Source organism: Panthera pardus, unplaced genomic scaffold (genome assembly GCF_024362965.1).
Source record: "Panthera pardus isolate Hobbes unplaced genomic scaffold, ASM2436296v1 HiC_scaffold_13, whole genome shotgun sequence".
Lineage (NCBI taxonomy): Eukaryota > Metazoa > Chordata > Mammalia > Carnivora > Felidae > Panthera > Panthera pardus.
Genome location: NW_026526688.1, coordinates 162,899,042 through 162,926,211, shown reverse-complemented (window position 1 = coordinate 162,926,211; position 27,170 = coordinate 162,899,042). Strand labels below are relative to the sequence as shown.

Below are 27,170 nucleotides of genomic sequence, written 5' to 3'. Positions count from 1 at the left end.
ATGTGATTAGATTAGGAATCTGGAGATGGGAAGATTATCCTAGATAATCTGTGAGCCCTAAATCTAATCACAAATGCCTTTGTAAGAGGGAGGCAGAAGATTCCATGCTCAAAGGAGGAGGCTGTGTGAAGACAAGTAGAAAGAGATTAGGGATGCCTGCATGGCTCAGTTGGTTAAGCAACTGACTGGCTCAGGTCATGATCTCACGGTTCGTGGGTTTGATCCCCACCTCGGCTCTGCTGACAGCTCAGAGCCTGGAGCCTGCTTCGGATTCTGTGTCTCCCTCTCTGCCCCTTCCCTGCTCACTCTCTCTCTCTCAAAAATAAATATTTAAAAAAATCTGATTTTGGCCTTGAAGATGATGTAGATACAACTTCAGGCTAGGTAAGGCTGGCAGCCGCCAGAAACTGGGAGACTCAAGCAACTGACCCCCTCCTCCCCAGAGCATATACTTGATTTCTGGGGCTTAAAAACTGACAGAATAAACTTCTGTTCTAAGCCACCGAGCTTGTAATTGGTTGCAGTAGCTAGCCTCTGGTAACTAATACTTTAGACTGAAAGCTTCAGATCACAAGGCTAGCTGGAGCTGGAACCTCACCACATTGCCTCCTACGCTGTGTTTTTATTATGGGTTATGGGTCTGCGGGTCAGGGGGGTTAGATCTTATCTATCCATTAGTCGATTTTTAAAAAATTTGAGGTATGGCAATGAAGTTAAACTTTATTTAGATGAAAACCATTAGAGACATGAGCAGGTGGCTAAAATATGGAGGATTAGCAAATGCCTCATAAAACAACACAGATGATCAACACTAATATAAAAATCAATTTATGGTTTATTGGGACGTCAGTTATTTATGTACATTTTCAGTAAATTTCATTTACACAGTACAAAGCACCTCCAAAGATCAAGCTGTAACAAAGTCAGTAATAAAAAATTAAGATAATATGAAAAACATCATTCTAATTTTTGCCTTGTGGGCCACACAGCTTTGACCAGCAGGGTCCCAGAGGTAATATAGACCATTAAAATGAGACCATTTTTCCATAACAACCTCAATTAGTTTTGGCTCATGTTCCACAAAATGTAAATTTGGATTTCTGGGAGTCTTTTAAAACAGCAACAAAAAACCCTTAATAGTATAACAAAACTAGTCTTTTCAGAGTCACTGCCATGGGGCTCTGACTTAAGTCCTATATGTTGCAATTTGGTGCATCTAAGTTGCTACAATACCAATACTGAATGATGACGGTGTCCTACTGGAGACTAGAAGGAAATTGGGGCAAAAACAAGTTTCTCAATGAGAAATTCATCCTGTTGTACTCAAAATCTCTTCTTATGGGAAGGAACAACATGTGATTCAAGTAGCTCTTTAAACTAAAATGCTAATGTTAATGGACAAAAATAAATTGTTTTCTAGGTTTATCAAAATTTCTTTTATGTGAAATCATTTTTCACCTATTATTTTGTATCTCATTCTGACATGAATTACCAATGCTTTTCTATTAATGTTTCAGCAAAGCTACCATTGGACTTGACCATAATGTACTTAAAGCTATTTGTGGCCAACTGAATATCCAAGATCATACCTTCCCTTTGATGAATGCTTATTAGAGCTGAAGCTTAGGATATGACCCCACGCTCAGTAGCACACGTAGACAATGTGAAGGTCAGAATGCAGTTCCTTGTTGTTGATGAAGAGATTGTGTATGTTGTTATTCATACGTTGCTAATTGTAGTCATGCCTTTCAACACTTGAAGCGTGGAATCTCGTTCTCCTGGTGAAAGAAGTTAGGAACAAAATTGAACTCTATTTGTCTACCCTTCATACCAAATTCCAGACCCAAACAGTTTATATGTAAGAGTCCATTTGAAACTAAAATTTAGATTACATAAAGAATAGAAAGTTTTGTGGGCTTTTGACCAAAATCAGGTCCTGATTTGGGGGTGGGGGGAGTGGAAGGGAAGAGTATATTTTTACTAAAACTGCCCACTATTCCTACAGCCTCTTCTGTTTCATTCTTGCTGACAGATTTGAATTCCGGTTTCCAACATCTGACCTCAATCTCCCACCACAAAAATTCCATTATTACACGTCTGAATATTTCTGCCTAAAGATGGCCATTCTTTTCTTATCGTTGTCGAAACAGTACCATAAAGGGGCACCTGGGAGGCTCAGTTGGTTGAGCATCCGACTTCAGCTAAGATTATGATCTCACGGTTCATGAATTCAAGTCCCGCATCGGGCTCACTGCTGTCAGTGCAGAGCCCGCTTTGCATCCTCTGTCCCCCCATTGTCTCTTTGCCCCGCTCACACTCTCTCCCTCAAAAATAAATAAACATTAAAAAAATAACATGAAGTATTTCCATACAGAGTAACACTGATGTCCAGCTCCCTGTTGAAAGTTTAACTGCCCAGACTGTAGGTAACCTACTGATTATTCAAATGAGCTCACCCTGAAAAGACAAGGTAGAAATTTAGGTACTGCGGTAACAGAGGGCCAGGTTCCCAATAAACCTCTAGGCTCCACGCTCTCTCCTTTGTCACACTCAACTCCACAGGTTTGACTCTGCTCAAATCATGTACCTACAAAGCCAACGGAACACGTTTGAAAAAGCTCAGCTCACTTGAGATTCAGATACAAGTTACTCCAAGACCCGTGAAACTAAACTGTATGTAGGATTGTGCCCTGAATATATACCCAAGTGTCAGGTTCATGTGCAGCTCTGTTATCGTTTGGCCTCGGCAGGGTCCTGAACCACAACAGAATGAGATATAATCCTCCTAGAAACTTTCCTCATGTGCAAGTTTTCTTTCAGCATGAGTTTGTTTCTTAGTCTACATTTCACTTTTCAGCTATCTGAGCCAACCCGATTTCTGACCTTCTCAATGTTTTCCTGTGTTCTGTGGATAACTGGACAGCCACTTTTCACATCACCATGGATATCATCTCTGCCTTCTTTAAACCTTTTGTGCCAGTCAAAAACTCTTGCTCTTGACATTACTTCTTCACCATAAACTACTTTTAACATCTCAAGTGTCTCACTTGCAGATTTATTTAACTTTACACAAAACTTAACATGAATTGGTTGCTCTAAATAACGGTCACTCATTTTGATGGTGGAAAAAAGAATAATTCTATTCACATGTACTCACAAGGTTAGTGGGCAACCTGGAAAGCACTGCTGTGCCAGCTAAACACATACCTGGGCAACAGTCACTCCTCCTGTGATTTCACAAGCCACACATGGAAAAACAGTCCAAACAGAAGAGTGCAAACAATCTTTGGAGGAGTTGATGAAGGTTTCAGCATCATATATATACCATCTCAGCTTGAACACCTTGTATTTTCCCATATACAAAAGGGGAGAAAATAAATCAGCATTTTCTTACTTGTCGAATGGCTAAGAAAATGGTATTTGAAATATATGAACTATGCACAGGGAGCATTTAGCCTCCCCACCTCCCCAAAAAAACCCTAAGATAAAATCCATCCTAATAACAGTATGGAAGATGCCATTTGTCTTGGCTGTATGTTTAGAAAGAGCTGGTTTGAAATTATGGGGCTTTTTTGTTTGTTTTTAACACTTTATTTTTTTAAGTTTATTTATTTTGAGTACGAGCAGGGAGGAGGGGCAAAGGGAAAGAGAGGATCTTAAGCAGGCTCCACACTCAGCCCAGGGCCTGATGTGGGGCTTGATCTCATGACCATGGGATCATGACCTGAGCTGAAACCAAGAGTCAGATGCTTAACCAACTGACCCACCCAGGTGCCCTGAAATTATGGTTTTTCTAATGATGTTGATTGATAGGTCAAATGTAAGATATCAAAATAGTTTATTTCCAAGTACATAATGAGAATAGATTTGGTTGTCTCCAGTGTGTATAATACAATGTATGTAGTTGAGTGTTTAGGAATTCTAACATTTAAACATCGTTACCTATATTCATCCTGCACATACTATCTAGTGTATTCAGAATTTAAAACAAACATACACTGAAAAACAGCATCTTGTAAGCTTTGAACATGAATTTCTCTCATTTAGTTCTCAAATCAAAACTTGAAAGGTTTCACAAATTATGTTTGTACAACCCAAATGCTGGAATTAAAGTTATCCAATGATTGGTTGCAAATATAGACTGTATTTGATGAGTTCTGCCGTGTGTGTGTGTGTGTGTGTATGGTGAAATATACAGGCCATAAACCATTTTTAAGTGTGTAATTCAGAGGCGTTACTTGCATTCATAATGTTGTACAACCATCACATTTCCAGGACGTTTCCATCATCCCAAACGGAAATTCTGTACCTATTAAATAGTAACTCCCCATTCTCTCCTCTCCCTGGACCCTGGTAAACTCTGTTTCACTTTTTGTCTCTATGAATTTGGCTAAGTTCCTCATATCGGTGGAATCATACAGTATTTGTCTTTGTGTCTGGCTTATTTCACTTAGCATGTTTTCAAGATTCTCCTATGTTGTAGCAGGTATTACTGACTCCTTAAGGTTGACTAAATACTCCATTGCATGTACATACACATTTTGTTTATCCATTCCTTTCTACATTTACTTGGGTTGTTTCTACCCTTCAGCTATTAGAAACAATGTTACTGTGAACATGGATGTACCAGTAACTGAGTGTCTGCTTTCAGTTTTCTGGGGTATATACCAGTAAGTGGAATTGCCAGATCATATGGTAACTCTGTGTTTCATTTTTTGAGAAATCAAACTGTTTTCCAAAGCAACTACACCATTTTGCATGCCCACAAGCAATGCACAAGGGTTCCAATTCCTCCATATCCTCACCAACAATTATTTTCTACAAACTTTCACACCGGTGGGTGAAAATTCCGGTATCTATAGGGTTAAGTATTTGCTTCCCAATCCTCCTTTGCCTCCCCATCTCCCCAGGCCCCCGCTTTTTTGGCAGTGCTTTTCCTTCAGTGAAAACACAGATAATGTTGTGGTTTTTGACAAGCACAAGAATTCAATAAATACTGACATGCTCCTTTACTGGAGGAATCCGCATTACCTTTTTGGGAGGTGAATAGAGCTGCTTTAAGTGTCTGCATTAGAAACGAAGTTCAAAATGTAAGTGTGACTCCACTTGAACTCTGTAAATTAGCAGAAAAAGCACGTGTTAAAAACGGGCTGGGACACTTAAGTAAGGCGGTTAAACCCTAGAAGCATAGTATACTGTACTGTATACTCCATGAACTAAAAAGGGCGTTAGCATTAGAACCACAAGTTCACCCACTATTTTTAATCCAAATGTTCCTTTCAAGGTTGCACACCCTTCCACATAGGTGGAGTGAGTCAGTACCTGGCAGGGCTTAATCGGGTCTCGCTTTCCTACCACGGCGTCCTTCTGCCAAGTGGCAGCAGAGCGTCTCTGCCAGTCCATCTCCGCTCTGGCGGAGGAGAAGGCAGGTAAAGGTCCAGCCCGAGAACCCAGTGCCCGGGCCGCGCCTCACCTGGGCCTCGGGCTCCAGGGTGGGAGGAGACGCAGCTCCCAGCCTGCGCCTCGTCAAGGTCCCTGGCCGTACCCATGACACCAGACAGCCCCCCACTCAGCCTCGACCCGGCAAAAGGCTCCAAGTGTCGGAGGAGCCAGACCAATTGACAAAGCACCGCCGAAAACCGGGACTCTCGCGAGACACAGGACTCCTGGGAGGTTCGTCGTGCCAATCAGCGGATGGGGGCGGTCCCAGGGCGCGTTCAATTGGCTAACCATGGGAAAGCTCGCGTCCCATTGGCATCTTTTCTGGCCCCAACTCCACCCCTCGACCGGAATGCCCGCCCCCTTCAATGGCCCCACCTCTGAACTGAGTAGGTTAGGAGGAGGGGAAACGCCTACAGTAGCGCTGGGCTCCAGGTGCTGGAGCTCAGGCGCCCGAATGGTCCTAACCCTTTACCTGGGGCACCATAGGAACAGGTCACGCTCAGGTTCTGACATGTTCCGTGGTATTCCTTACTTCGGCCATTTACTCTGTATTCCACACTATCCGGTCTTAGGCAGGGAGGTGATTTTACCTGTGCTTGAAAGAAGGCAAGGTTGCATGGACTAATTAAGATGTTTCCCTTAAAGCTTTCTAATCCGAATACCTTATATCTTGCTCTGCATGGTATGCAAGGAGCATTGATTTGTTTGTTTGATTTGGAACAATAATTAAACCCATTGTGCCTTCCCATTAACTCATCAGAAGAGCCCCAGTGAAGTAGGTACTATTACTGTCCTTGTCAGCCCTTTTGCTCTACTTTAATTCACGCCTTCATAATTGCTTGCCTGGATTACTTCTACAAACAGCCCCTTAGCTCCTCTCCTTGCTATCCTCTACAAAGCCGAGGATTAAACTTTCTAATGCAAATCTAATCATGTCTCAAATCCTTCTCAGGTCTCTCAAATGTCAATCCTTCTGTGGCCCTGTGTTGTCCACAGGTTCTGGCAGAAGCTGCTTTTTATCAAAATATGACATATCTATGGTAAGTACACAAATCATAAATGTGCAGCCTGCTAAAATTTCACAAATAGATCACACTAGCAGCCAGCTCAAGAAACAATGTAACCAGCATCCCAGAAGTGTTTCTAATCACTAACCACTTCCTTCCCTGCTCAGAGTTATCCACTATCCTTAGAATTGTTTAAGTGGTCAGTAGAGTAGCAACCTTGTGTTTGTACATTATACAAAGGGGTCCATTACAGCATGTAATCTTTTATGTCGAGTTTCTTTAACTCACTTTTATGTTCATCAGGTTCATCCATACGTTAACTACATTTATAGTTTGTTCATGAGGATGCTGTATTGCATTTCACTGTGTGAATACACCACAATTTGCCCAATCAATTGTTGATAGACATTGGAATAGGGTATATTTTGGTGCTATTAAAAATATTGCTGCTATGGACATTGTAATAGAAATCTTTTGATGAACATGATGAATGCATTACTCTTGGATATATACCTAGAAATGGAAATGTTGGGCCATAGGTTGTGCCGTGTTCAAATTTAGGTATTTTTAAACTTTTCCAAAGTACACCAATTACATTCCTATCAGCAAAATATGACAGTTCCATCTTTTCCACATTCTCATCAACACTTGGTATTTTTCATCTTTTTTCATTTTGGCAATTTTGGTGGATGATAATCATGTCTCATGCGAGTTTAATGTGCATCTCCCTGATGATTAAGGAGGTTGAGCACCTTTACATATGTTTATTAGTTGTTTATAATTTTATGAAGCGTCTGTTAAAATTTTACTCATTTTTGTCAGCTGAGTGTCTTTTTTATTTGTATTTTTCCTAACGTTTGATTACAAAAAATTTCAAATACTTAGCAAAGTTTAAAGAATTTTACAATGAACATACATAAATCTGCCATATAGATCCTATGAATAACATTTTATGAAACATGCTTTATTAAATTTCTATCCTTTATCCATCTGAATGTTGTTGCATTTCAGAGTAAATTGCAGATAGCAATACATGTCCTCTAAATACTTTAGCCTGTATATCACTTACGTGAAATTAAATTCACAAATCTTTATTGTATATTTGCTGAGTTTTGAGCAAGTGAGTCTTGAGTTCTATGCCTCCTCCCAGTCAATCTTCATTTCCACTTTCCTGGGCACAACCTCCATTCTGATTTATTCTCCACTATATAGCTTTATGTGTTTCAAAATTTCATAATCCTGGAATTGAACAGTGTGTACTCCTGTGTAAGCCTGCTTTCACTCAGCATACTGTATTTCTCATTCCATGTTGTTGCATACGTCAGTAATCTATTTAATTGCTGAGTGGTATTCCATTGGACACATATACCACAGTCTGTTGATATGTAAGCGGTTTTCTTGTATGCATCCTTTGTCAGGTATATGTGTTGCAAATATCTTCTTCAATTCTGGGTTTCTTTTCATTCTTTTAGTAAATGAAGTCTTTTGAGAAATAAACAAGTTCTTCATTGTAATCTTCCAGTTTGTTGATTTCTATGTTGACTGTTTCTGATGTAAGAAGTCTTTGCTTACTCCAGGTCATTAAGATTTCTCCTGTGTTTTCTTCTAAAAATTTTACTATTTTAATTTGCCTATTAAGAACAGTAAACTATTTGGAATTGACTGTTGTAAGTGGTGGGATTTAGAAGTAGATCCAGATGCTTTTTTTTCCATGTGGATATCCAATTAATCCAACGTGTTAATTTAAACGATCATTTTCGGGGCGCCTGGGTGGCTCAGTCAGTTGGGCGTCCGACTTCGGCTCAGGTCATGATCTCGCGGTCCGTGAGTTCGAGCCCCGTGTCGGGCTCTGTGCTGACCGCTCAGAGCCTGGAGCCTCTTTCAGATTCTGTGTCTCCCTCTCTCTCTGCCCCTCCCCCGTTCATGCTCTGTCTCTCTCTGTCTCAAAAATAAATAAACGTTAAAAAAAATTAAAAAAAAAAAAAAAGATCATTTTCCCCACTTGCAGTGTCATAAATCAGGTAGCCATGTGTAGACTTATTTTGCACTGCTATTGTGTTTGATCCATTTGCTTTGTCTATCTTTGCATCAAGACCACCCAGTCTTCATTACTATTTGCTGTATAATGACCCTTTATAGTACATCACTGAACTGAAATTTTGATTTAATTAAATTTGATCTAACTAGCCATGTAGCTAGTGACCACCAAATTGGACAGCACAGATACAGAACGTTTCCATCCCCATGGGAGGTCCTGTTGATAGTACTGCTTTGGAAGACATCCAGAGCCCAATACCAGATCCTCCGTATCAGATAGGCCATTTTGAGTTTATTGCTGGACTGCTCTTCAAAAATATCTGTGTATAATCGCATTTTAGAAATTCAAAACACATTTTCCCACATGTAGGTAAGACACCCAGCTCTTTTGACCTTGCACTTTTAGCAATGAAAATATGCTTTGGGAGACATTTCCTATGATGAGACACCATAAAATATGTAGCCCCAAATCATATGAAAAGATACCTGTGTAGCACCATTACATGTAGTTTACTATATGTTCTGGTCCAAGGTCACACTTAATTCTCTTTTAGAGGTCTTTTCTGGGCTGTCACAGCTGTGTTTGAGAGAGTTTGCCCTTACACCTGCCATCAGAAGGCTGAGTCAGATCCGGCTCCTGTGTGTAAGGAATTCCTCAAACCATTTTGTCCTGTTTATTCCACCAGTCTTGTGACATAAAATGATGCACATGTACTTATTATGTACTTCAGGTGTTAGTTTTTACAGTAGATGTATTATTTCTCCCTACAATGCTTGAATTTGAAAACTTTCTTTTTTAATGTCTTTTGTTTTATAGTAGTGTGATAGCTATTTTATTTTATTTTTTTAATGTTTATTTATTTATTGAGAGACACACAGAGAGAGAGAGAGAGAGAGAGAGAATGTGTGTGTGAGCAGGCGAGGAAGAGAGAGAGAGAGAGAGAGAGAGAGAGAGAGAGAGAATCCCAAGCAGGCTCTGTGCTGACAGTTCAATTGCAGGGCTCGAACTCACGACCCATGAGATCATGACCTGAGCTGAAATCAAGAGTTGGACCCTGAACTGACTGAGCCCCCCAGGTACCTCCTGTGATGGTTATTTTAATTTGTCTTCAATTTCCAGACTTGAGTATAGCACAGGGCTTTACTGGCAGTCTACATTTCCACTGGGGCAACGAGTATTTATGGAGCACCTACTCTACGAGGTGCCCTGAGAGAGGCCCTGGAGAGACACTATGATGAATAATAGATAATAGTTACCACTGAGCATCTATGAGAGCTCTCACACTTGCATTTGTTATTTTTAATGATCATAACAATACTATAAGGTAAATACTGTTACCTCATTTTTCAGGCGATAAAGCTAAGGTTTTGGGAGGTCAAATTTCTGCAGCCAGTAGGTGCTAGAGCTGAGATTTAAGCTTTGAATCCCTAACCTCTCTCCCACCTCTGTGAGACCCTTCAGACTTCAAAGGAGCTTTGTTTCCTCTCAAGGAACACCTTGTCTTGTAAAGGAGACAAACATGATAACCACAACCCATAGGAGAACAGACATTACAAAAGGCAGGGGGATGTACATGTAGTCAACCTGTGGGAAATGAGCCACATTGCCCAGCAACTTGGTCTTGTGAATGTGTCCTGAAATCTCTTCTTCTTCCTGAACTCCTTCTAGGATGATCTGAGAAGTAACATTTCCTCTCCCTGTCTTCATTCTGCAGCCAAGCTATTCTCTGACCCTACGTCTGAGGAAGAGGCATTGCTAACAAATGGTCAGTACCCTCTTTAGGAGTACAACACTCCAATGATCGCTCAGAACCAGAATCTGTTAGTACCTCCAGAGCAAATCTCTGAGTCAATGTGGAAAAAGGACCCGCAAGGATGGGCCCTTAAAGGAGATTCTGCCTCTGAACATAGTGGCTGGGTCTCTGGTGCTATCTTGGACCATAAGGATAAGGACCACATCCTAGGTGTTATGGGTTGAATTCTGTCCATCCCCTGCCCCCCATATTTATATGTTGAAGTCCTAACCTCCAGTATCTTAGAACGTGACCTTATTTGGAATGTGATCTTACAGGGTCATTGCAGATGTAAATTGGTTAAGATGAGGTTGTACTGAAGTATCATCCTAATCTGACTGGTGTACTTATATAAAAGGGAAATTTGGACACAGAGACATACACACACAGGGAGAACACTATATGAACATGAAGATGAAAGCAGAGGTGCCTCTACAAACCAAGGAAGGCCAAAGGTTTCTAGAGATCCACCGGAAGCTTTGGGAGAGGCCTAGAACAGATTCGTCCTTATAGTCCTCAGAAGAAACTGACCCTGTCAGCCCCTTCATCCTGGGTGTCTGGCCACCAGAACTGTGAGACAATAAATTTCTGTTGTTTAAGCCACCCAGTTTGTGGTACTTTTTTATGACAGCCCTAACAAATAAATACACTAGGGATGGCAAAGAAATGAGGTGGAAGGAATCTGAGCCCCCGAGGTGCTTTAGGGAGCACAATCCCCACCAGCCTTGGTGTCTATAAAGATAATCATCTGCCTTGTTTTAGGCACATACTGGCTGTGTCTTATCTGCATTAAAGCCAATACTAACTGACACTCAGGATAAAGTCCAAACTCCTCATCATGACCTACCAGGCCCATCAAGATTTGGCCCCCTCCTTCTCTCCTGCCTTGCCCCTTCTGACCCCACACATTCAGTCATATAGCACTACTGCCCTCCCAGATCCCTCTCTTAACCTCTCCTCTGGGCGTGCTTCCTCCTCTCCTCGTAGTAGCTTTCTCACCCCTTTCTCTCTGCCTGTGTTCTTTCTTATCCTTCTTGGCTTGGCCATCCCTTTACTTAGGTTTCACATCCTCCAGAATTCCTTCCTGGGCCTCCCTGGGGTCAGTTTCTGATCTCATGCTCCCAGTGCTTCCTGCTATCACAATGTAGATCCGTTACGTTGTAGACTGTGAACTACTTTTGGAGGTCAGTGCCTGGCCCATCATAAATACTCATTAAATTTTGCTCAATGGTGAAGGATCACTAAGAGTTTTCCTCATTCTATCGATGGGATGATGTGTTCCAAATCTCTGAAGAATACACTTATGTAGATTTTTTTTTTTTTTTTTTGAAGAGCAGACCAACAATAAACTCAAGATGGCTATGAAATGAAGCATCTGGGATTGGCCCCCCCCCTTTTTTTTTTCCATTTCAGTCATGAGTAGCTTGAAACATTTTTTTTTTAATTATTTAAGTATAGTTGACATACAATGTTGTATTAGTTTGGGGTGCACAACATAGTGGTTCAACAATTCTATACATTACACCGTGCTCACCATGGCAAGTGTATGTACCATCTGTCATCACACAACATTATCACAATATTATTGACTATAATCCCTATGCTGTACTTTTCATCTCTGTGACTTATTTATTTTATAACTGATATTGGCTTTTAGATGACTTGTAAAGCAGCGGGGTCTATAGAACTTATGGTGAGTCTGGAAATGTACTGTCCAATATGGTAGCCACTATCCACATGGCCAATAAAATCAAATTTCGTTCCATTCAAAGTGCAGTTTCTCGATACGGTAGGTTGAATAATGGCTTCCAAACATATCCACATCCTAATCTCCAGAACCTGTGAACTTTATGTGGTAAAAGGGACTTTGCAGATGTGGCTAAACTAAAAATCTTGAGACAGAGAAATGATCCTGGCTGATCTGAGTGGACCCTAAACGTAATTACAGGTGTCTTTATAAGAAGGAGACACAGAGTGACTGGACAGCCGAACAGAAGAAAATAGCGCTCCAGCTGAGGCTATGCTGCTGGCTTTGAAGATGGAGGAAGGACTGCAGGGAAGGAAGCTTTGGAAGCTGGAAAAGCCAAAGAAATGGGTTTTTCCCTAGAGCCAACAAAAGACATGTGCCCTGCAGACAGCTTAGTGTTAGCCCGTGAAACTGATTTCAAACTGTAAGACAATAAACATGCATTGTTTTAAGCCCTTGCATGTGTGGTATTTCTTACAGCAGCTGTAGGAAATTCATACAGTGGCACTAGCCACGTTTCAGGAGCATGCTGCTGGACAGTGCAGTTCTAGAATCCTCTGCTTGGTGAGGAAGTATCTATGATAGATCTAGACACCGCATCTTTCAAAATTTAGAAATTCTAAGTATTAGTGATTTGCTACTTGTATCCAACATGGGTTTGGGATACAATTCTTTTGCATAGGAAAACCAAGCCAAGAAAGCTCACGTATCTTCTGTTGAAGCACATCATCACAACTACTGTGAATCAAAGCCTTTCTCTGATATTGTGATCCGTTTCTTTCAGTCGAGGCCATTTCTAAATGGCCTCGTTTATCTCATGAAAATTGACAGCAATCAGAGATGCTTCCATTCAATTCATCTTTCTCTTTGGAACACTAAAAGCATTATCAAGTCAGATACAAATGATACCCCTCTTGATAAACGTCTCACTTAATAAAAATGGTGATTTTGATGTCTCGGTTTTGTTTGGTCCATGTGCAGTCCAGGCGGGAGCCTCTGGTCTTTGCTTCAAAAGGTCCCACACAATAGGCCACCCAGTGCTGTGCTGCCGGTTTCAGCATCACGCCTCCACCTGTCTGCACGCGTGGGAAGGTTTTATGACAGCCAACTGTTAAGAAAGTAAGGGGCAAACTTCTTTGAAAATGGTGTGTGTGGAGGGTGGGGGGCGGGGTGGGGAAGTACCACCAGACAAACTCTATTAAGCCAATTACTAAACCACCTTGAATTATACTCCTTAACATTAATACTCTAAACCTAGCTGGAAAAGGTGGCTCATATCCCACCACTGGCAACTCTTTCTGCTTGAATTATTTTATTGTTGGAATATATACATAACAAAATTTTACCACTTTTTACCATTTTCGGCCTATCATTCAGTGGCATTAGGAACTTTCACAATGTTGTCCAACCATCATTACTATCCGCTCCCAGAAATTTTTCATCTTCCCAAGCTGAAACTCTGAACCCGTTAAAGAATAACTCCCCATCCACTCTCCTCCCAGCCCCTGGTAATCTCTGTTCTACTTTCCGTCTCTATGGATCTATTCTAGGAGCTTCATACAAGTGGAATCCTACAGTACTTGTCCTCTGACTTATTTCGCTCAGCATGATGTCTTCCGGGTCCATACATGCGGTAGTATCTAGCAGACTTTTATTCCTTTTTAATGTTGAATAATCTCCCGCAGGATGTACACACCACATTTTCTTCATCTATTCACATCCATCAGTGGACACTGGGTTGTTTCCATCTTCTCGCTATTGTGAATAACACTGCTATGAAAATTGGCGTACACACTGTGTTTTAGTAGGAGCCTACAAAACCCTAATAACCAGAAATTGCACAGTAGGAGAAACAGGTTTAAAGTCTCCCCTAAATTCGTGGTTATAAACTTGGCCACCCATTAGAAGCACCTGGGATGTTTTAAAAAATTCCCCATTCTCAGTCGGTTGTGCATCCGACTTCGGCTCAGGTCATGATCTCGCAGTTTGTGAGTTTGAGCCCCGCGTCGGGCTCTGCGCGGACAGCTCGGAGCCTGGAGCCCGCTTCGGATTCTGTGTCTCCCTCTCTCTCTGCCCCTCCCCTGCTTGTGCTCTGTCTCTCTCTGTCTCTCAAAAATGAATAAATGTAAAAAAAAAAAAAATTAAAAAACAAAATTCCCAATGCCCATACTGCACTCCAGACTGATATCAGATTACCTGGAAATGGGACCCAGGAATCAGCATCTTGTGTAAATCTTACCAGTTGATTCTAATGAGCAGCCAAGCTTGAGAACTAGTGCCCTGAACAGTATATTGGTAAACATGGTTTCACCTCAAGCTCGTTTCCTTTCCCTATAATCTCTAAATCATACTTAGGCATTCCTAGACCTTCAAATCCAATTTAGCTGAATTAACTCCATTTTTGTATTTTCAAGATCTGCTAAGCCAAAGCACTTCACTTTGTAATTTAAGTGTGAAGAGCGCCTGGCTGGCTCAGTCAGTAGAGCACGCAACTCTTGATCTCAGGGTTATGAGTTCAACCCCCACGTTGGGCGTGGAGCCTACTTTCAATTAATAATTAATTAATTCATTAATTAACAATATAATTTAAGTCTGAATGGGAGGGAAATCTCAGATCTACCTAACATCATTAAAGGAATGTTTGCTCTTATCGGAGACAAGATGAATATATTCAAATATGTTTTAAAAACACTTACGCAATTTGATCTAATAATGAAACCCTAGACACATCCTCTTTAACTTCAGGACTCAAGGTGTATTCCCACTGACACAATGATTCAATATTGCTTTGGAAATTCCGTGTTAATATAATGAAACATGAAAAGAGAAAAGCACCATTATTCATATGTGATGTAGGTGATATTCCTAGAAAATCCAAAGGAATCAGCTGGAAAATATCCTGGAGATATAAAAATAGGTAAATGGCAATAAAAAAAAAGATAAAAGTCAATAGGATCCTTGTATGACCACTAAGAGACCAATAAGAGATCTAATCTATAACAGTCACAAAAATATAAAATACTTCAAACAACAAAAGATGTAGTATATATTCGTGTAGTTATAAACCATATTGGGGAGTGCCTCAGAGATTGGCCTGTAAATCAGGCTGCCACCCTTAGTGGCTGTAGAAACTGGGAATTTACTTAACCTCTCTGTGATTTAGTTTATCTATCTGTAACATTGCGATAACAATAGTGCCTACCTCACAGAGCTGGGAAAGTTACAAGTTGAAAATATAGAGTGCTTAAAACAGTCCCTGCTACATAGTAAGTATCCTTTCAGTGTTAGCTTTTAACTTTATTACTGGGAGTCTTTTGAAAAAGGAATTGAATAGATGGAGACCTGTAACTTTTTTTTTTTTTTTTTTTTTTGAGAGAGGGCAAGAGCGCAAACAGGAGCACAAGCAGGGGAGGGGCAGAGAGAGAGGGAGAGGGAGAATCCCAAGCAGGCAGCGTGCTGTCAGCACAGAGCTTGAGGGAGGCAGAATTGTTCCCATGAGCCACGAGATCATGACCTGAATGGAGCTCAAGTCCGACGCTTAACCAACTGAGCCGCCAGGTGCTCCACACAGCATATTCGTAAATAGAGTGAGTTTACAGGAATAAAGGATGGAGGGAGACAGAAAATAAATAAACATCGGATGACCAGGTATGTAAGAAATAGGTTCTGAAACTTGATGCTAAATATTTTTATGTCTGTTTTCCCTCTTGAATTTATCACTGCATACACGTGTATAAATTATGCAATTTTTATTTTCCTGTAAGCCCAATTGACTATATAGAGAATGCTAAATATAAAGAGAAAATTTATTTTTTTATTTTTTCAAAAAATTTATTTTTTTTATTAAATTTTTTTTAACGTTTATTTATTTTTGAGACAGAGAGAGACAGAGCATGAATGGGGGAGGGTCAGAGAGACGGAGACACAGAATCTGAAACAGGTTCCAGGCTGTGAGCTGTCAGCACAGAGCCTGATGTGGGGCTTGAACTCACGGACCGCGAGATCATGACCTGAGCCAAAGTCGGACGCTTAACCAACTGAGCCACCCAGGCGCCCCGAAAATTTATTTTTTAATTCACATGGATTAGAATATAAAAGAATGCCCAGAGGAGCAGAGGGCTATTATCAGCTTTTACAACCTATTATGGAGCCATTTCAGAATAGCAGTGGTATAGCAGAAGTCTGCTTCAGTGAAAAAGAATCCAGAAAGAGATGCAACTCCAATTTAAACTTTTTTAAAGTTTATTTATTTATTTATTTACATACTTATTTTTGTAATATTATTTTTAATGTTCATTTACTTTTGAGAGAGAGAGAGAGAGAGAGAGAGAGAGAGAGAGAGAAAGAGAGCAAATGGAGGAGGGGCAGAGAGAGAAGGAGACCCAGAATCCAAAGCAGGTTCAAGGCTCTGAGCGCTCAGCACAGAGCCTGACGCGGGGCTCGAACCCACGGACCACGAGATCATGACCTGAGCTGAAGTCAGACACTTAATGGACTGAGCCACCCAGGTGCCCCATCACAGCTCCAATTTAAAAGAGAAACAGAAAACCTGGTTGTATAAGATTTTTCAAAATCACAAAGGTAAGGAAAACTAATGAATATATTTTGATAACTGATTCAAAATTTGAAAACAAATAGTCTATAGGTAAGAAATTAAATATAAAAGCTTAAATTTATGGAGAATTCTTAGTAGACAATTTTTGAAACACATCTGTGGAAGAAAAGTCCATTTCTCTCTGCTTTGAAGAACTCAACAGAAAGGGCTGGAATATCTGAATATCTATTACAACTTTAAATATCTATAAAATGGAAAAAGAAAAGCACAATAGCAGAACGGGAGGTTTGAAAATCAAGTTTGACACAAAGTTAATCCCTCACTTCTCTTTATCTCCACTTCTACAATCCTGGCTATAGAATCTCTTACCTTGGCCTCTGAAATAACCCTTCCTCCAGCTGGTGTCTCTGCTGCCTCCTTTCTCGGCAAGACAGGCTGGGTGATCCTTTTAATTTTTTTTATTTTGTTACTTTTTAAATGTCTATTTATTTTTGAGACAGAGTGCGTGCACCAGTGGGGGAGAGGCGGAGAGAGAGAGGGAGACAGAGGATCCAAAGCCGGCTCTGCGCCGACAGCAGAGAGCCTGATGCGGGGCTCGAACTCACAAACCCTGAGATCATGACCTGAGCTGAAGTCGGGTGCTCAACTGACTAGGCCACCCAGGTGCCCCCTGAGCAATCCTTTTTAAAGGATCATTGCTTTTCTGAAGCACTTAAATAAAAGTCACAACCCCTAGTCAGGCTGACACAGCACATGACCACTCTACCTTCTCCTACCTAGTTTCAGTGGCTGAACTGTCCCACTTGAATCTTTATACCAGCTGTTTCCTCTGCCTGGAATACTCTTCCTGGCCCCCATCTCCATAAGGCTGGATCCTTTTTGTCCTTTGGACCTCAGCTTAAATTTTTCTTCCTCCACAAAACCTTATCTGAGACCCCAGCTTAAAGTAATAATGAAACTAACATTTATAAATTATTCTTCTATATGTCAGGCATTTTCTGACACTTTGTGTGCAAAGCTCATACTATCTCACAAAAACCCAGTGAGATAGTTTATTATTTGTCAAAAAGAGCGTTTATTATTACTTATTTATAATAGCCTCTTATGCTTGTATGCTTTCTTGCCAGATGCCTTCGGAACAGGTGCTTTCTGACCCTTCAGAGCCTTTGGAGGCACTGCCTTCTGGCCTGCAGCGTTCAGGACAGGAACATTCTAGGCTGGAACCTTCTTGCCCACAGCAGCCATCTTTTTTTGCTGGCACCCTTGCAGCAGCTGCTGAAGCCGCACCCTTAGCAGCAACTGCTTTTTTGGGGAGAAGCTTTCAGGAGAGTTGCTTTTTGTAGCTTCCTAACTTCAAGCTTGGCTATTCTGCTCCTCATTTTCTTTGCCTTCATGACTTTGTAATGATCAGAATCTGTCATCCTGGCTTTCCTTTCTCTGGTTTCAATTTTCTTGGCCCATCTCGTGGCTGCCCCTGTTTGATATCTGCCTTCTGCCAGGCTTGTCAGACATACTTCTGGCAGGCACTGTGAGGGAACTTGACGACAGAGTCAGTGAGCGGCATGCACTTGAAAGGCACAGCCTGTCTCCTCACCTGACACAAAGGTCCATCAGCCAAAGCCCTGTTCTGGTCAATAACATCTACGATCATGAACAGCTTCCCAGCATGAGGCCCAAGGGAGACGTAGGCCACCCTGGCCAATCTCCATGAAATGCTGTGCTGGCGGCATTCGGCGAGAAGCTGGATTTTATTTTTATTATCATTCCCATCTTATAGTAAGGAAACTGAATCCCCAGCAAAGGTATGCAAAGATCCCCATATAACTGAAAGACTAGCTTGTCGCAGATTTCACTTAATTGCTCTGCTGGGTATAAGGTAGCCTGCCAACTACTCATAATCACATCACTCTGTTTTTATTTTTACTTTTTTGAAGTGTGATTTGTTTGTTTGTTTTTCTTCTCTTGATCGAATGTGAGCCTTAATTCTGTTTTGTTCACTGCCGTGTGTTCTGAACCTAAAACAATGGCTAGCACATACTCAACTACCGTTTGTTGAATGAATGGATGAGTAAATAAGCAGATAATTAGGAAATTGCTGAACTTGATGAAGAAAACATACAGGATTACGAAAGGACAAAAGGATCGTTTCAAAATTCTCGTTCAAGCGTTTACTCTGGAAAAAAAAAAAAAGCCCAGCTTTTTACTCTGAATTATAGATTCACAGAAAGTTGCAAAAATATTCACCCACATTCCCCCAGTAGCAAAACTATAATATCAAAACCAGGAAATTAACATTGGGGGGCACCTGGGTGGCTTGGTCTGTTGAGTATCTGACTTCTGCTCAGGTCATGATCTCACAGTTCATGTGTTGGAGCCCCCAGTCAGACTCTGTGCTGACAGCTCAGAGCCTGGAGCCTGCCTCAGGTTCTGTGTCTCCCTTTCTCTCTGCCTCTCCCCCACTTGTGGCTCGCATGCTCACTCTCTTAAAAATAAATATTAAAAAAAAATTAGAAAAAAGAAAATTAACATTGGTATATGCATGACAGTGTTCCATGGTTTTATGTGTTTTGTCATGTGTAGATTCATGTAACCACCGTCACAAGCAAGACACAGAATTATGTCACCACAAGGATCTCCTTCAAAAATAGATTATTTTGAAAATATAATAATATTTGGAAAAATTTGGAAATTTTGGAAAATTGAGAAAATCATCCACATTTTCCTTAACAATTATTTTTTTTAATTTTTTCATTGTTTATTATTTTTGAGGGAGAGAGAGACAGAGAGCAAGCAGGGAAGGGGCAGAGAGAGAGGGAGACACAGAATCGGGAGCAGGCTCCAGGCTCTGAGCACTCAGGACAGAGCCTGACGCGGGGCTCAAACTCACAGACTGCAAGATCATGACCTGAGCTGTGGTCGGCCACCCAACTGACTGAGCCACCCAGGCGCCCCAACAATTATTTTTATTATACATGTTTTCCCACAGTTGTTATTACGTTGTGCTATAATTTTTTTTAATGCTCAATGGACATCCTCTTAATCTTTGATTTTTGCAGATCTCTTGGTTTGAAAGTTACATTCTACAAAATTGTTGCAAGGTAATAATGCAACTGTTCCTCCTGAAATATTCCTTTGCAGGAGTGCTGGTTAAGACTGCTACATTTAAATACTCTATCTTCTATAAAGTCACAATGTAATCATCACAATAAAAAGTATTTGTTCCCCAGTCTTCCATCGGTGTAACACAGAATTGAGTGAGGAACTGACTTCATTTCCTTTAAGTAATTTAAGTGGTTTTCTTGATCACTTTCATTTTGTACTTAGATTATCTAGATCCCAATGATGGATCAACTTTTAAAGAGGTTATCTATATACCTATTCATTTATGATATATATATATATATATATATATATATATATATATATATATGTATGTGTGTGTGTATACCTTTTCATATATGATAAAATAGTTCATTGTTTCCGGAAAAAAAAATAGACTGACGTGAAAAGCTGGGGTTCAGGAGTGAGTGGTCAAGAAAGAATTCTTGAGACATCTTTGGTGCAAAAAGTTGGTCTTCCTAAAGGGGACAGGACCTGTGGGCAGAAAGAGCTGCACTGGGGATGTGAGGAGTGGCTGATTATACACTTTTAAGTTAGGAGGGTGTTAGGGATAGCATAAGTCTCTAAGGAATTTGGAAGCAAGGTTTCCAGGACCTTGAGGGGCTGGGTGTTGTTGGGAAAAGGTAATTTATTACTGTAGCAAAACCTTAGTCATGAGACCCTTCAGATGTGTATCAGTGGGCCATATACATACACATGTACATGGAGGATGATCGCTAACATATATCTTGGTGGGGTGGGTAGAGTTAAAGGAAGTTTCTAAAGGGATTTTTTTTTACATGATCCTGGAGGTTGGGCTAATGTCAAGCTAAAGTTGCCTTTTTCCTCTAGCAAAGTATTAACATCGAGGCAGCTTAGCTCCTTGAGGAAGGTCACTCTGCCTGTCCCAAGTACTTGTCAATGGGCTGCAAGTCATAAGGAAGTTTAATTTTTTCTGTATCTCTTTTGCCTTTGTTCTCCACATCACAGAGGAGTTGAAGAAATCAATATGAAATAATTTATTTTACTATGTCTAGACATAGAAATATAGGTACCAACGCATACACATGGATTCATGGACACAGATTTTCTAGCTTTGTCCATCAAGGGTGGGCACCCTAACAGCAGTGGCAATGAGCATACCTTGTACCCTGCTTTTGGTTTCTCAATAGCATTATCAGGAAAAGGAACCATGGTTCCTTGGAATATGATGGGTCCTGAGGCTGGGCAGGAAAACCATAAGGTGCGGCTGGAGCATCTTGATGCTCCAGGAAGGAAGTGTGAAACATAAAACAAAGGACAGGAGTATGTCAAAAGGATGCGGGAGCCAACTTGAAAGAGCTCTCAGAGGACATAGCTGGGACAATTTGAGCAATAGTAAAAATGACAGTCCTGCATTACAACCAAAGAACAATGTATATATCCAAGAGTCCATACTGATAAAAATGATTGAAATAAATCTTACTTGCAGTAGAATTTCAATTAATAAACAGAGAAGTATTAAACCACCACGTAAAGGCCACAGTGATAATTGCAGTGGCATGATCTACTGTTAATGCTACAATTTTGACAGTTCAACTTTAAAAAGAAACAGGGCATTTTGCACAATAGTTCAATTTTGATGTTTTCAATTCAGGCTACCAAAACTTCTAAAATGGTATCAATTTGCAAACAAAACACTTAAGAACAAGGTCTTTTGGAGAGCCACCTTAGTCCTAGTTGTAGATTTAAGACATTGAAATCATTCACCACTGTAACAATCATTTGGGGGATTAGTGTTAATACTAAAAGAATTGATTACAATGGCTCTTGATTTGTGGCATCTTTGAGTCTCAGTAAATGTTGATAAATAATTCAGTGAATTGCTAAAACATCTGGTGGGCCTTTTGAGTTGGCTAATAAATAATGAACTCTTTTCCCAACCAATGTATTGTGTTCGGCTGAATAATGGATATTTTCCCTGTAAGTTTCACATATCAAAAATGTCTTTGGGTCCATCATTAGTAAACTTGAAACTATTTTCTAGGACTGTCCATCCCCTACAAACTTTAAATATGGAAGCAGGAAAGCCTATCTTCTAACCCAATAATGTGGGGCTTAACATATTTCAGAACCATTCATGCTATTTGATAAGACTATCTTTCCAACAGACATTTGCTATCATGCCAATGACCGCACTCTCCCTTCACTTAGTCATTGGCATTGTGGAATAAGCGTTCAATAAATACATTTGCATGTACGTATGAGGTTTCGGATGTACCCGACTACTTGAAGGGAACAAAGCAAGCCAGAACAAGAACTCCAACTTTTATAATCAACTTTATTCAAAAGTTTTCAAATTTACACCTGACAAAAGTCAATGCAAAAGTTCAAATCTGCCAGAGACTCATATTGGCTACAGGTGAACTCAATCTTACATTTAGTTAAGCAATGCCCATGGTCAACTGTGAGGGCTTTGCACACATTCTTTCTTCTCACCACAACCCTCTTCACTGTGATTCCACAAATACACCTGTCTTTGTGAAGCTTACATTCTGGCAGGGAGCAGACAGCAGGCACACAAGCAAACAAATAATCTAGTTTTGTCTTAAACCTCTTTAACACTGACTATGAACACTGAATCCAAGGGCCAGTGGCTATCAGCCTTCTATTATGAAATTAGTAACAGACTCATTTTTATGGCCAAAAAAGGTAAGTAAGCAGTACTGGCCCTACCCACCCTTACTGTTTAATTCCATTTTACAGAAGAAAATTGAGGTTACTATGAATCTAGATTTCTTTTCCCCATGTTTTCCCTTGACGGCTTAACACTTGTGCCACTCTAACATAGCACCCTGCATCCGTCATCTGCCTTATGATCCACATACCACACCGGATGCTGAGCCCTGCATGCTTATCTTCCAGTGGCGTCTCTAGTTTCAATGCCAAGAGTTCAGCCACATTTTGCTTAACACACACAGGGAGGGAACTGTTATTACGCTGTCTCACTGGACTAGGCTGTTTCTTCAATCTTTTGACAACACTACTATGAACAATAAACTCACTTCTAAGATGTACCCAGAATTACTGGGTTTATTTTGCATAACTTGTAAGAATTATTTTCTATGAAAAAGTTGTCAATTTGCTAAAATGTTCATCAGTTTGTTTATATTCAACTTTTTAAAAAGGGGGTGAGACTCTCACTGCCCATGCCTCTTGTATGTAATCACTTTCATTAGCTTCTGACGTATCCTTTCTGAGTGGTCTATTTGCAAAACTGAGTAAATCTACATATATACACATGTATACTTTATTTCCTCTGCTTTATGAACGGCAGTGCACCAGATACCCTGTTGTGCACCTTGCTCTTGTTTTTAGTAATAATGTAATCTTTAACATGTCATCTACCCTTTGAGTTTATTCACCTACAAACTGGAGAGGATTCTATAGAAAAATGTAAGGACCTCACTACAGGACTGGGCAGATGACGCGTTCAATACAGTAAATGCTGCCCCATCTCTACAATCCTATCCCCTGCCTCTGCCCATGGGAAATCAGACGGCTACCATTCACCCCAGACAAACCTCCCCTTTAGACTGGAGAGTAAACGTACACGGGCAATCAGGAGAGCACATCAAATCCTCCCAGCTATTAAATGGTTTACAGCTTCCTCCTGAAGGGAAAGTCTTCAGTTATTAAACATACAGGTTCAAATGGTTGAGGGCCTATGAATTAACAGATTGATAGGAGCAACATTTATCATATATGTATGTGGAAGCATGTAAAGGGCCGCCACTGAATAGCCAGGGATAAGGTTTTATATACCAGCTTAATGGGATGGGGAGTGGGTATTAAGGCTTCAGTGGAAAGTACGGAAGGTGCAGTTAGGACTTATTTACACAATTCTTCGGATGCCCAGATACCAAGTCAGGCTCCTCCCTTACACAAGGCTCCCTGGAGAGAGGGTTAGGACAGCTGAATTCTCAGGCCTGCTTTACTCATCAAAGAGAAGTCTGAAGTAGGCCTCCTTCTGCAGCTGCTGTTTGTTCAGATGCTGTCAGTGCAAAGGAGTCTTTATGCCCTTCCGGTGGGGCTGGTCCCCTGGTTTCCTTGTTTGAAACCTCACATGAAGTTCCACAGGCAAGGAGCCCCATGTAGTGCTGTGAAGAGGACACTTGGGCAGGAACTCGGGAGGTGAGAGATCTGCGAATGGCAACACAGATGAGAACAATGATGAAGCCGAGCAGAACAAATCCAAACATGTGGCCCCAATGTCCACTGAACCACTCTCTCACTCCTGAGACGAGGTCAGTCCAATGAAAGGCTAATTCCCTCATTCGACGTCGACTGTCGATCCGTTCCTTCACACTGTTCAAAAGAAACCTCACTTCTTTTGACTTGTTTACATACAGGCAGCACTGGTTGCCAACGACCGTACACGGTCTTCCTTGTTGAGCAGCCGGTAGATCCAGATGGTGATTCTGGAGGGCAGAGAGTAAGCTGCTAACTCTTGACTGGCGCGCCTCTGAGGTCTGCACCGTGGCAGCCAATCCTTGTTCGGTGGCTTTGGAAATGTTTAGAATTGCTTCTTCTAGATCAGAAGTTCCCAATCTTGAAAAAAGGGCCCTTAACGAATTGGGGTTGTGATAAACAGGTGGATGGTCTATGACGTCTCGTTGGGTACGTCTGTGTGGTGCTACTTTATGTATTAAGGAGCCCACATCTGTAATTTGGCTACCATTGAAAGCGGGATACTGGCTGACGGAAGGTGCCAGGTATCCGAGTCCACATCGCCCTGACCAGTTAGGTGGGAACTCCTTGTATACTTTATTACCACATAAGATAAAAAGACCAGAGTTGTTCACGGACAAGGTCAGAGTGGAACGTGTGACCCACCAGGCTGGCATCGGGTGTCCACCATGACCTTTGTCATTAGTTATGTTGGCATCTGCACATCTCCATTTACCATGTGCCTCTGTCAGCCTATAAGAACAAAACAAGTTGCGAAATATCTGGTATAGAAGACCTTTGGTTTGATTCTGGCAGCTATAGAGATAGGTGTCATTACCTAACCAGGTCATTCCAGAATTTTGGTCCACCCATATGTAGTCTTGGGTATTGGGCAGACCGACTAGGGGAAAAGGTGAGCTGTTCCAGGTCCCGGTCGTGTGGCCTGCAAACCAGGAATATTGTCCAGTGACTAGGCAAACATTTGCATCATAATAATCAGTCTTGGACTCATTTGCAACATCTACAGAAGGTCTGAAGGTGCCATCTGTGGAATCAAACCATACTGTTTGATTACAGTATTGTTTTGGTACGTCACCTAGGAAGGGTCCAGTGCCATTTTTGTTTTCAATGCAAACAGAAAAATTTCCCTCCAAAAGGCTCACCTGAGTTAATGATAGACCTTGAGCTTCCGCAGAAGTTTCCCAATGCCAAAGTACTCTACCATAGGAGGAAGTAGAGTGATTGTGTCCTCTTGTTTGTGGACACCATTCCCTTTTATGCATCCACTGTCCAGAATGGGTCCACCAGGTGCTTGCATGGGCAGGAACAAAAACTAACTCAGGTTCTTGTGCGTTATCTAGGTGTTGACATAACCAGCAGTCAGATAAATTAGCTAAGGTGGCCAGGGTTTGGAAGAGGGGTGGGAGTGGGTACTGGGATTGTGCTAGAATTGTTGAAAAAGCAATAACGGTTAGCTGAAGCAAGACACAGTTTGAAAGGGAGCCCATAGTGGAGGGACAGAGGGAGACAAGATTAAGACAAGCAAGCTCCACCCAATCTTTCTATAAATAAAAGAGGTTTGTTTTTGTTTTTAATTTCTAGGTCACAGAACTTCCCAAGTCTGGGAGAGAGGCTTCAAGGGAAGATAAATGAAGACAACATTCTTGATTCAAGATCTTGGACAAAGCTGCCTACTTCATGGTGTCATCTGCTTCTGGAGCCTGGAAATCCTCACCTTGAGGTCACTCGTATGGATGGCCTTCTCACTATCATGTAGGTGTTGATCCGGATCTAGCTTGGTGTGTCTCATGTGAATCCAGGAAGATTTTTATTTCGAGGGCAGTGTTAGCAGTCGTTCTAAGGCCTCTGCCCAGTGAGGTCATAATGCATGTTTTCTTCTCAAAACTTTGATGGATGCTCCAACCCCTGGTAGAAAGGTATGGCGAGGCTATTTAGGAAGTGAAGATCATATGTTTTTCACCTGTTGATGATATGCTCCAATAGTTCTTTCTACATAACTGTCTAAGTACCGTTCGCTCAAGGGCCCATAATGCTCACCCAAACAAGGAATGGAAGCAGCCCTGGGGTGACCAAAAATGGGTCAATTTCAAGTATTCTGGACCCGTTGTTTCTACCCAGTGAGGTGTGGCTCCAGAGGCTTTATGACCTTTGTGAGCCAGTGTCTTCAGATGTTCTCAATTTACAGTCTCAGTCTCATAGGCTGTTCCTGCCTTCAGTGACAAATACCAACACTTGAACTGAATGTACCATCAATGTTAAGTCTGAATCCACCATTTGTGCTCTGAGATGTGTTAAAATATCACAAGGGTGCTTGAACCGAAAGAAAAATTTCCTCTGGCGATCTGTGACTCCAGACAGGATCCAGAGAGGAGTTTTACAGTCTCGTCCCCGGGTTTTATGGAGACTTACTTTACCCTTCTGTGTTAGCCTCTTAAGGCACTGCGTCAACCTTAAAAGGGCACAGGAAAGGGCGGTCTGGGGTTTTACAGGCTTCTCTACGACCCCTGCTCTCCTCTCCCGACAACACCCCCTGCACCTCAGCGGTTTCTGGGGCCAAGTCCGAAAACCCACCGGAAGCAGTTGTCCTGCAGGGGGTGGGGGAGTCGGGAACTTACATGCCCTCTATCCGAAGGGGCAGCCAATTGGGGGGCCTTGGAACCAAGCACGTGGGAACCCCCGGTCGCCATTGGCCACGTGCTCCGGGCCGAGCGCCTCGCTTTTCCCTCCAGGACGGGGACATACCTGCGCCTGGAAGTCAGGCCGCTGCAGCCCCGCACACGTCGGAGACCGACTCCGCAGGCCCCGGGTCGGGCTCCCGGATTCGCAGGCGGGGGCCGGGCCCCGAACCCGCCGCAAAGCAGCCGCCACTGCGGCCGCGCCCTGGGGGAGCAAAGCGCAAGATGGTTAGGGCGCCCGGGCCTGCCCGCGGGGAAGCCTCCCGGCGGCTCCGCGCGGCGTCTGTGCCTCGCGCGGCCCCGGGACGGGCTGGACCGCCCGCCCCCCCGGGCCGCCGAGGGCTGCTCTACCCCTCCGTTCTGGCCGCCGGGAGCAGCGGAGCTCCGGGCGGGCAAGGCTCGAAGGAATGCGGGGCGAGCGCAGCCCCACCCGGACCCGGAGGCCGGGCGTTCTCCCCGCCGCAAGGGACCTGAGAATCGAGCCCCACTCACCGCCGCACTCCGTGAGACACAAAAGCCCGCGAACACCAGAGACCCAGCCAGAGGCCGCGGCTGGAAAGTAGGCAGCCAATCCCCGGGAAGGGG

General features: G+C 42.1%; 1 protein-coding gene, 1 long non-coding RNA gene, 1 other non-coding gene and 1 pseudogene across 4 annotated transcripts; all 4 read right to left on the bottom strand.

The window, feature by feature from the left end:
- Positions 1–815: 815 nt before the first annotated feature.
- On the bottom strand, positions 816–5,658 carry LOC109279148 (uncharacterized). Of its 2 annotated transcripts, XR_002086038.2 has the most exons (5): positions 5,323–5,658; positions 5,032–5,113; positions 3,208–3,342; positions 2,457–2,587; positions 816–1,778 (listed from the first exon to the last, which is right to left on the bottom strand). It is a non-coding gene; the product is annotated as an uncharacterized LOC109279148 (long non-coding RNA). The 2 variants fall into 2 exon arrangements; XR_002086036.2 differs by lacking the exon at positions 2,457–2,587 and having other exon boundaries at positions 5,323–5,656.
- A 12,012-nt stretch (positions 5,659–17,670) lies between these two features.
- On the bottom strand, positions 17,671–18,946 carry LOC109275174 (60S ribosomal protein L14-like; annotated as a pseudogene).
- Positions 18,947–21,980: 3,034 nt separating this feature from the next.
- ERVMER34-1 (endogenous retrovirus group MER34 member 1, envelope) lies at positions 21,981–27,155 on the bottom strand. Its single transcript, XM_019470054.2, has 3 exons — positions 27,078–27,155; positions 26,653–26,790; positions 21,981–25,815 (listed from the first exon to the last, which is right to left on the bottom strand). The coding sequence occupies exon 3, from the start codon at positions 25,395–25,397 to the stop codon at positions 23,661–23,663; it is 1,737 nt and encodes a 578-aa protein (XP_019325599.2). The 5' UTR covers positions 25,398–25,815; positions 26,653–26,790; positions 27,078–27,155; the 3' UTR covers positions 21,981–23,660.
- Positions 26,251–26,372, bottom strand: LOC128776832 (small nucleolar RNA SNORA26). Its single transcript, XR_008421992.1, has one exon. It is a non-coding gene; the product is annotated as a small nucleolar RNA SNORA26 (small nucleolar RNA).
- Positions 27,156–27,170: the final 15 nt, after the last annotated feature.

What these genes read in the sequence shown, in the direction of transcription:
- ERVMER34-1 (XM_019470054.2), bottom strand. Translation starts at nt 25,397, where the DNA reads ATGGGCTCCCTTTCAAACTGTGTCTTGCTTCAGCTAACCGTTATTGCT.